Source organism: Ziziphus jujuba, chromosome 10, assembly GCF_031755915.1.
Source record: "Ziziphus jujuba cultivar Dongzao chromosome 10, ASM3175591v1".
NCBI classification, from domain to species: domain Eukaryota; kingdom Viridiplantae; phylum Streptophyta; class Magnoliopsida; order Rosales; family Rhamnaceae; genus Ziziphus; species Ziziphus jujuba.
Window position 1 is genome coordinate 3,082,798 of NC_083388.1, and position 10,534 is coordinate 3,093,331.

At 33.8% G+C, this 10,534-nt stretch overlaps 1 protein-coding gene and 1 pseudogene across 2 annotated transcripts; one reads left to right on the plus strand and one right to left on the minus strand.

The window, feature by feature from the left end:
- Nucleotides 1-1,905: 1,905 nt before the first annotated feature.
- On the plus strand, nucleotides 1,906-5,561 carry LOC107410328 (MDIS1-interacting receptor like kinase 2-like). 2 transcript variants are annotated; one of them, XM_060811910.1, is made up of 2 exons: nucleotides 1,906-4,984; nucleotides 5,062-5,251. In XM_060811910.1, exons 1-2 carry the CDS (start codon nucleotides 1,975-1,977, stop codon nucleotides 5,112-5,114), a joined length of 3,063 nt encoding a protein of 1,020 aa, XP_060667893.1. In that variant the 5' UTR covers nucleotides 1,906-1,974; the 3' UTR covers nucleotides 5,115-5,251. The 2 variants fall into 2 exon arrangements, with proteins under 2 accessions (XP_060667893.1, XP_015873228.2); XM_016017742.4 differs by having other exon boundaries at nucleotides 1,912-4,984; nucleotides 5,069-5,561.
- A 150-nt stretch (nucleotides 5,562-5,711) lies between these two features.
- On the minus strand, nucleotides 5,712-8,907 carry LOC107410329 (DNA polymerase zeta processivity subunit-like; annotated as a pseudogene).
- Nucleotides 8,908-10,534: the final 1,627 nt, after the last annotated feature.

The window sequence follows — 10,534 nt, forward strand, 5'->3', positions numbered from 1 at the left end:
TTAATTAAATAGAACTTAAATTGTAACAAATTACTAAAAGATCTAAATTGCAAGAAAAATTATATTTTAATATTGAATTAAATACGGTGGAACTGTTAATCACCGTTTGCAAAAAAAAAAAAAAAATTAATTGGAAAAATTATAACAAATTGAAATTTAAAAACTGAAATTAAAGCATTTTAAATTTGAAAGCCAAAAATACAACTTCTTCCAACTTAAAAATGGTAAAATATAATTAATCCAAAAATAAAAAGAAAACACAAGTAGGTAGAAAAGGATAGACAAGCGGGCAAACTGCTGGGTCATAAACTTTATATCCTTTTTTCTTTTCTTTTTTTTTTTTATATAGACACTAGATTCACCAATAAATCCATGCCATTGGTAGCTATTAAGACAGGAAAACAGTGAGAATGATTTCTTTTGCTTTTGAGGCTTTGCTTTCAAGGAAGATGTTCCAAAATAATATTGTAACTGTATCTATCCCTGCAATATCCTTAACCACTTGCACTTGTTCGTAGGAATAGTTCAAAAATAAGTTCTTATCCTTATATGGAATTACCATGTTTTTTTCTACACAACCACATATCAATATGTTTATTATAATATATATATATATATATATATATACATATATGATTTTTCTCTATTGAGGAATAAAATCTGGAATTTGTCTTAGATAATGCATATTTTTAAAGAATAGGTGTGTTGTCTCGGATGAATTCCGATAGACTGTCTCGATGAAAAAATTACTGTATATATATATATGTCATACACTATCTGGAGACAAAATTATTAATATACACATTTTTAAGGATAATGTAAATGTTTTTATTAATATTTTAATTTTTTTTGCTTCTTGTTGTTGAAACAAAACTCAAAGTTGCTTGTTTGTTGTCATTAAATTTTGGAACACAGCGTCCCACATTGCATTGGAAAGAAAAGAAAAAGAAGTGGCATCTATAAAATAAAATAATAATAATTTATTAGTAATTTTCAGGAATATGGCCCTTCCAAAACATACTTTATTTAAAGAATCATGGGTAATAGATGGAAAGTAACAAGCATTAATAGAGTTGAAAAGGAAAGTTTAAATACTTTTGAAAGCAATTTATATTATACAAGTCTAAATGAAGTTGGCTAGATAGGTAAGCCATTACTAAAAAAGGTTATGGATTTCTATACTGGATGGGAAAATGAGAAAATATTATAAATAATTAAAATTTTATATTATATAATATTATTCAAATATAAAATATTAATTTTTAACTTGCGATAAAATTGAAAGGATGTAATCTCATAAATATATTGAAAACAACCATATGGATCTTCTCCAGTACCCACTCATTATGCTATTCTATTAGTTTCCACCCTACTGAATGTTACAATTGAACCATTTAGTTTATCTCCTAGTCTAATTTTTATTATTTTTTAAGAATGAAAATTTTTATCCTCGCTGTCATTATTTTATATATTTATTAGTTGTTTTAGTGTTGAGAATCTATTTTTCTTTTCACGATAGTGAATCTCAAATGGCAATACTTTTAATAAAGGAGTAATACTTAATTACAAACTGTGAGCAGCCTTCTGTTTGTTCCTGCTGCCACATCAGTAGCTGTGAAAGCCAACCACGTCGTTTCTGAAAAAAAAACTGATCAAAGTAAGTGATCGATGTTATTAACATTGGAATTGAGCCATAAAAAAGCGTAGGTTAAAGAATTTATCGGATTAGAAAGTGACATGCAATGCAAATATTTATATATGTATATAAATATATATATAAACCAAAAAAAAAAGAAAAGTTGAGCATATAGTTTTGAAAGCTTTCTACTTGGAGCTTTCATATAATATATTATAAAGATATTATTCATGAAGTAATAGTTTATAATAGCCACCTCTTAACTGTATATATATATAGCTCATCTATAGCTATATTTTCATAACCACAGTTTCCAGTTTTTGGCTAATCAAAAAAACATGGTTTCCTTGCTTGCTAGTCCACTGTCCAACAAACGGGCTTCCTTCTTCTTGTCAACGTTGTATATATGTTTATTCCAATATCTTTGTGTTTCATCTTTCTTCAAAACTCGTGCATCGTTTGTTGTTAGTACTGCTGCTAACATTAATGAGGAAGCAGAGGCTCTGATAAAATGGAAACTCAGCCTTGACAACCAAAGCCAACATTTCCTGTCTTCATGGCCACTCGGAGGCAGCAGCAGCAGCCACTGCAGTTGGGTTGGAGTTGCTTGCCACAACAAGTCGAAAACTGTCAGCCATTTGAGCCTTTCCAGCTCTGGATTGAGAGGTACGCTTCAAAATCTGAGCTTCCTATCCTTTCCAAACCTTGTTAGTATTGATTTTGCAAATAACAGCCTTTATGGAGATATTCCTCTCAGCCTTTACAGCCTTTCCAAACTCACTCATCTTGACTTGTCTATCAATCATCTCTCTGGGATTCTTTCTCCCTCGGTTGCAAATCTTTCCAGTCTCTCCTTTCTCCATTTGTCCTGGAATCAGATCTCCGGAACAATTCCAAAAGAGATTGGTTTGCTGACAGGTCTTCAGGATCTTTGGATTGCCACTAATCCTTTTAGTGGCTCAATCCCTAAAGAAATAGGAAACATAAAATTCTTGAGAAGCCTTAGTCTGAATACCAATAACCTCACTGGTCCACTTCCTGCTTCTTTAGGAAACCTGACCAATTTAGAAGAAATTTTCCTTTTTCGAACTAACATTTTTGGACATATTCCAAGAGAAATTGGAAATTTGGGAATGTTAAGGAGCCTTCATCTTTATCAGAACCAACTCTCTGAAAGCATTCCTAGAGAAATTGGAAACTTAAGCAACTTAGGAGTGCTTGACCTTAGTGCCAACAATCTCTCTGGTGAACTTCCTGCTTCCATAGGAAACTTGAGCCGTATATCTAGTATTTATCTTTATCACAATAGCCTTTCTGGACATATTCCCAGAGAAATTGGAAACTTGGCAAATTTACGGGATCTTCAGCTACTCAAAAACCAATTTTCTGGAAAGATCCCTACAGAAATAGAAAACTTGGTGAACTTAAGAAATATTTTGTTTTCTGACAACCAATTTTCTGGAAAGATTCCCGGAGAAATTGGAAATCTGAGCAACCTAGAAATTCTTAACCTCAGTTTCAACAATCTATTTGGCCCACTTCCTGCTTCCATAGGAAAGTTGACCAATCTCAGTACACTAGTTTTAATCCGAAACAAGCTCAATGGCTCTCTTCCTTCAACAATTAACAACTTGACTAGCATAAAGAATTTGCAATTGGCTATTAATAACTTCAATGGCCGGTTGCCGCAGCAGATATGTGGCCGTGGATTACTTACGGCGTTTAGTGCTAGTGAAAACCATTTTACAGGCCCAATTCCAAAAAGTTTGAAAAACTGCAGTAGCCTTGTTAGACTTAGGCTGTACAAAAACCAACTCACAGGAAATCTAACAGAAGCTTTTGGAATATACCCAAACTTGGATCATATCGATCTAAGTGGTAATAAATTGCATGGCCAGGTTTCACCAAAGTGGGGGCATTGCCACAAATTGACAAGCCTCAACTTTTCCAACAACCAAATTTCAGGTTCCATACCACTTAAGCTTGCCAATGCAACTCACCTACGAGTGCTTGACCTCTCCAAAAATCGTCTCTCCGGAAATATTCCAGAAGAACTGGGAAGCTTGAAGTTATTGCTCAAACTTATGCTCAATGGAAATCAACTATCTGGAGATGTTCCTAGGAGAATCGGAATGCTAGCTGATCTAGAGTACTTAAACTTGGCAGCAAACAATCTAAGTGGCTCAATTCCAAAAGAATTTGGAGGGTGCTTCAAGTTGATACAGTTGAATTTGGAGAACAATAAATTAGAACGAAATGTTCCTTGGGAGATGGCTAATATGTACTCTCTTGAAAACCTTGATCTAAGTTCAAACTTCTTGAGCGGAGAGATACCTCCACAGCTTGCGCAAATGAAACGTTTGCAAACTCTAAATCTCTCACACAATAATTTTATTGGTTCCATTCCACCCTATTTTGATGAAATGATGACCTTGACAATGGTAGATATCTCCTTCAACCAATTGGCTGGTCCTATTCCTAATTCCAAAGCCTTCCGTGAAGCTCCCTTTGAAGCTTTCAAAAACAACAAAGGCTTGTGTGGTAATGCCACTGGTTTGCAGCTTTGCCCCTCAACGGCTCAGAAATCTCATGGAATAAAGGAAAACAAAGTCAATATATTGATTATATCGATCCCTGTTTTCTGTAGCCTATTTCTTCTATCTATTTTTACAATTATATATATTCATCGTAGAAGAAGAGTGGGCAAAACAAACAACCCAGATGAGGATGCAACACAAAATCAAAGTCTTTTCTCAATATGGAGCTACGATGGGAAAATGGTGTATGAGAACATCATTGAAGCAACTGAGGAATTCGACTCCAAGCATTGCATTGGAGAGGGAGGAACTGGGAGTGTTTACAAGGCAGAGTTAAGCACTGGTCAAATTGTTGCTGTGAAAAAGCTGCATGCAAATACATATGGTGATCATCAAATGTCTCAATGCCTCAAAGCTTTCACAAGTGAGATTCATGCATTAACACAAATCCGGCATCGAAACATTGTGAAGCTATATGGGTTTTGTTCACATCGAAGGCACTCATTTTTGGTTTACGAGTTCATGGAAGGTGGAAGCTTGCAAAATGTACTCATGAACAATGATGCAAAAGCAAGAGCTTTTGGTTGGAACAAAAGGGTAAACATTGTGAAAGGTGTGGCAAATGCATTGTCCTATATGCACCATGACTGCTCATTGCCTATAATCCATCGAGATATATCAACCCAAAATATTCTGCTGAATGCAGAACATGATGAAGCTCTTGTTTCTGATTTCGGGACAGCTAGGCTCCTCAAACCTGACTCACTTAACTGGACTTCATTTGCCGGAACTTATGGATATGCAGCTCCAGGTAAACAATAAATTGATCTTATTATAATTATTAGTTTCTTTTAAATAATGTTACTAATTCAATGGTGTTGATCCAAGTTAACAGAACTTGCTTATACAATGGAAGTGAACGAGAAGTGCGATGTGTATAGCTTTGGAGTGGTGACGCTGGAGATACTCATGGGGAAGCATCCAGGAGATCTCATCTCATCCTTGTTGCCTTCATTGTCCCTATCATCTGCAACACCTGCTTATCATCGAATAGCTGAAATGAATATTTTGGACCAGCGCCTATCTCCTCCAACACATGAAGAGGCTAGGAAAGTGCTCTGTCTCGTTAAGGTAGCAATAGCATGCTTGCACAGCTCTCCAAAATCTCGTCCGACAATGAAAAAAGTTGTTCAGGAGCTCTCATCAGAGACTCATATTTGAAGCCCTTATCTTACGTCAAGGAGCTGCTTGATTTCAGTTATTGTACTTCCTGAACAAACATCATGTTTATCATTATGCCTTTTGTTTCTATTAAGGTCAGAATGTGGATGTGTTACTGGTTTCCCTTACACTTTGCTTTTTGGGGTTCATTTTGACTTTTTATACATGCATCATGTATGTGAGTTTACGGTGTAGAAGAAATAATAAATTTGACTATTTTAGCTGCTCAACCGATCTTAATCTAGCACATCAACTAACTTCATGCGATCCTGTCAAAGCTTTCACGTGCAGTTTGGAAAATAAAGGAAATACGAAAATACAAGTGTGAACAAAAGTCATAGACAAAACACAGCAACTTGCTGGGACATAAAAAAATAAAATAAAATTCACTGAACATACGGATGCCTCCGATATATTGGATTTCAGGAAGACCAAGCTCTGTATATATTGATAATAGATTCACCAATCCCATCCCATACCATCGGTAGCTACTCGTACACTAAAATAAACAAGGTACTGAACAGCTGGTTTGGTTCTATCATCATGGTGTACCATCCTCCATAAATTACAATGTTGCCATCCACTTCTTGCTCTAACCAAAGTTCATTTGCTATTTAAACTAAGATTTCTAATTTTTTTGCTTTATTTCTTCAAGGCAAAGCAAATAATTTTTTTTTAAATAAAAATATGGGAGTAGTTATTATGTACATTATTTATACCCAGATTACAATCTGAAAGGGGTAGGGGTGAAAACAGCAACAAATCCGGAAAAGGAATTTCATCGACTTCTTCGAAAGGCATAAACCAGTATTATACAGAGTTCTTACATCTGTTAAGTCTTTGGTTCATCAGAAGTCGCATGTTCCAAGTATAACTGCACACTCAGAGGCTCACTGCTCATGCACTTGATTGTGGTGATTAATGGAGGTTGCGGCCACTGTTTTGTGTCGTTGGGATCCATAACCCTGTATCCTTACTCATGCCTGCCTCGGGACGGGATCGGAAATAAGCTGTTATCTTCCACCTGCAATCTATAGGAAAGAAATGCTCTCTAACATCGTTTCAATCTCTTAACATTAAAATTTAAAAATACTAAATCCAAAGCATATTTCACTGGTGTAACAAATACTTCAACATCAAATCAAGACCAAGTAAAACCAAAAGCATTTGATATATAATAGCATGTTAAAATGGCTTAGAAAAGGGAAAAACAAATATTTGTATTTTAAGATGCAGAGTTCAAAAACTGAAGCATACAAAATACAAATGTTATACTGCATTTCACAGGGTTACCATGAGATAAAGCTCTTGTGAGGGGTTCCGAGACCGAAAGCTTGACCAAAAACAACCTAAGAGAGAACTCTAAGTCGGCTTCTTCAACCTTTGAGCCAAAAGGACAGATTGACTACAAGTTTGAACATGAATCTTTCAACAGGTGTGTTATCAGTGTTGAAGAAGATAACTGCTACTCTCTCAACCAGACCCTAAGTTTGTAAAAGCACTATTTCAGTGAAACTGAATGCTTAGAATATCAACAACCAAAATAAAAATAGAGGGTAAAGCACATGGATGCATTTGTTCAGAGCTCATCTAAATCAGCCCTAAATTCACAGCAAAACTTTTTTGCCATGTTATATGGGTACTGTTTGAACCAAGACACGTGTTCTAGACAAGTAATGTTCAAAAATATACCAAGAGGCAAACCATTATACAAACCATACACACATAGGATAAAAAAGTGAAGAAAATGCTCAAACATGCTCTTTAGGAAATAAAGAAAAAAGGTCTAATTACCAAAAAATTAAATAAAAAAAATTAAGGTCATTTGGTCTGTGATGTAGAATTCAACCCTTTCCACGAACCCTGGGAAAGGATTTGGCATTTTATGGTTGTAACTTGTAAATTTATACATTCTTCTTAATTGTAGTTAGTAACGAGGGAAAATAGACTAGTGAGCCTATAACCAGACCTACTTAAAATCCAGTCATATCTTGTTTAGAGCCAACCCCTTGAAACAAGCTTTGCAACTTTGATAACAGGGTCCTCACCAGTGGTCCACAAGATGCTATCTTAAGAGCATGTTAGATAAGCATTTAAGGAGCTAAATGCTCAAGGTTACTGGAACATCACTAGTCATTTTATGGTTCAATATTAAGTGTTCTTCTTTGATCTTAAGATACCATTTTGACTGAGATTTTTATTGTCCTCCTTTCTCTGGTGTGCTACTTAAGCATTGCTAATAGCTTTAGTTTGAATAGGTTTTAATTTGTTCTTTCTCACACAAATGCATCCACAGACAATCTTCAAATTCATAATCAGTTTGGATTCTCATAGCATTTCTTAGCGTAAATAGTAAATGCCATATATCAAACAGAGGAAAAATATAAATAAATAAATAAAGTGATAGTTTAAAAAAAAATAAATAAATAAATAAATAATAAAAAATAAAAATAAAAAAAGAATAAAGAAAAAAATGACACACCTTTTGTATAAAAGGAAGAAGTCTAGAAACAGCTGAATGAATGTAATCCCTCAGCTCAGGATGACGAGCCCTCTAGACAACCAAATTCATAAACCTCCTCCTTTCAAAAGCACCTTCAACCAAAACCCTCCTGATCATCAGACCCAAAAATAAAAAAAGTGAAGAGCCAACAATTGCCCTTAATTCAGTCAACCCACTTATGAAATTTTTTCTGAGAGTTTCAGTTGATTGAAGGGGTTTTCCTTTCTTGAATCCTAATCAACGAAACATATATATATATATATATATATATAAGACCACAAATTATTTAAAGCAATCAAACGGAGAAAAGGCATAAATCGATTAAACGAAATGAGATTAGAAGCAGACCAGTAGAATAAACTCCTTTGAGGAAAACAATTGAAGTGATTGCCACCTCCAAGAACTCCACCAAAATTCGAGCTGCCCCATCTGAAGCACTTCCATTATTAGTTCAACAGAATTAAATATAGAATTGATTAAAGAATAAAAAATAAAAATAAAAACCTTGGGAAGATTGACCTTCTCTCCTTTCCATTCTCTACGAAAATACTGATTACAGAACGCAAATTGGTTTTCCCTCGATGTCCGTCTTCTAATTGGGACTTACTGTTTACAATTCTGGACCTTTTTTTTTGGGCTGAAAATTCGAATTTTGGACCTTCTACCTCTCTTTCGGCTTCGTTTGAATACACTGCAAACTTCCAGCAGGACTTTACATATTAATATTGATGCGGCATAATTTTGCTGGATTCATTTTCCATTACTTTGGATTAATATTATAATTTGTGAAAACAATAACAAACATCATTAGTTTGGTGTCCAAAATTATAATATAATGGGATACTAATTTATTATAATTAATGTAAAAGTTCCGATATATTATTATTAACAACCATTAATAGACTACATATCAGCCTGAAGCAAGCATAGAAATGTCAACGAATTCGGATGGGATCGATTTTTTAAATTCTGTCTTTATATCTATGAATAATTTTTCATTTCGTCTTTGTAATTTTTTTTATTTTTTTAGAAATAAGGCGGAAATGAAGATTTTCCAATTAGAAAAGGGACAAAGTGGATTTTTTGGCTTTTTTTTTAATAATTGATTTTTTTTTGAAAAATTTATATAAAAATTTTTTTTATAAATAAACTAATTAAAATACAATAAAAATATATTAAAATATATCAAAATAATGTTGGCGATAAATATCAATAATAAAAATATATTTAAAAATAATTAAATATTTATTATAAAATATTTATAATTTCTAAATAAAAATATTTTTATAATTTCATTAAATATGATCATGAAATTATTTATTCACAATTAGAGAAAAATAATAAATATTTTTATTTATATACAAAGAATCATACAATGAAATTATAAAAAATAATAAACAAATAAATATATATTGGACCGAATTCAGGCCATGACTTTTATTTCCCATCTCCGTCCTTTCCGATTCGATTTTTAAACCTATGTTCCGAATCCGTCCCATTAGGAATGGTACACTGTAGGGATCGAGTTGGACGGGACAAGTTGCCATCCCTAGGCAAAGCCAACTTCAAACCAAAATTCAAAAGAGATCATATACACGGCATGTTTTGCAAGTTTATGGGCTACTATGTTAGCAGCTCTATCAACAAAAGTACATGTAAAACCAGAATGATGTAAAAGCAAAAACTTAATTTCATCCCCTAAAAAACAATTCTAAGCTATCAAGGGACTGTTGAATCAACCTTATTGCCAACATGGAATCACTTATGATATCCCCATGAAAGAAACCCGCTTCAAGATAGAAACCAATTGCTTTACGGATTGCCAACAATTCTGCAGATATAACATTCCAACAATTTTTTATTGGCAGCGCTAAGGCACCCATTAACTCACCTCTACAGTTCCAAATCATCACCCCAGTACCCATATGACCAGAACCACCCTGAGTTGCAGCATACACATTGATCTTCAAATGATCCCCAATTGGTGACTCCAAGACACTTTGCCAGCTCTCATGGACTTTTTGTTTCAAAAAAAAAAAAAAAAATGTAAAAGTTCAGATCAGAGAAGTCAATTATGGGCGTCGGAGTTAAAGCCCAAGTATGGATATTTGAGTGGACCTTTCGTTTCACTATCCAGACCCACAGTTGCAGTCCAGCCCAGGAACAAATATCCATTTTTACTACCTCGTGACCCAACATTTGTCCATTCATTTCATATCTATTTGCCCATCACTCACTGATGTTAGGGGATTTTGTTGGTGTTCGTTTCAGCTCGCCCTAAATGTATTTGAAAACATATTTAAGTTGAATTTATTTATCTTTGTAACTTTTTTTTTTTTAATAAAGTATATGGTTTAATTTTATACATTGAATTGATAATTAATAATTGAGATTCAAAGTTAATCATAAATGATCAGCAAAGATCCAATTCTACAGATAATGAAAAGTGAGAACTCGACCGCTATGGAAGACAAAGCCACCACAATCTTCCAAGGTGGAGGATCCACCAACAACACAACCCTAAAAGATAAATAAATAAATAAAAAATCAAACCCAAAGCATGTTTCTATAATTTTCCATATGTGATTAATTCTTTTGTTTTTCGTTTAAATTGGTTTGTTCACAAATGTAATTTTT

Excerpts from the sequence above, each read along its gene's own strand:
- LOC107410328 (XM_016017742.4), top strand. The coding sequence starts at position 1,975 with ATGGTTTCCTTGCTTGCTAGTCCACTGTCCAACAAACGGGCTTCCTTC. Across the intron at positions 4,985-5,068 it reads TTATGGATATGCAGCTCCAG|AACTTGCTTATACAATGGAA; the intron begins GTAAACAATAAA and ends CCAAGTTAACAG.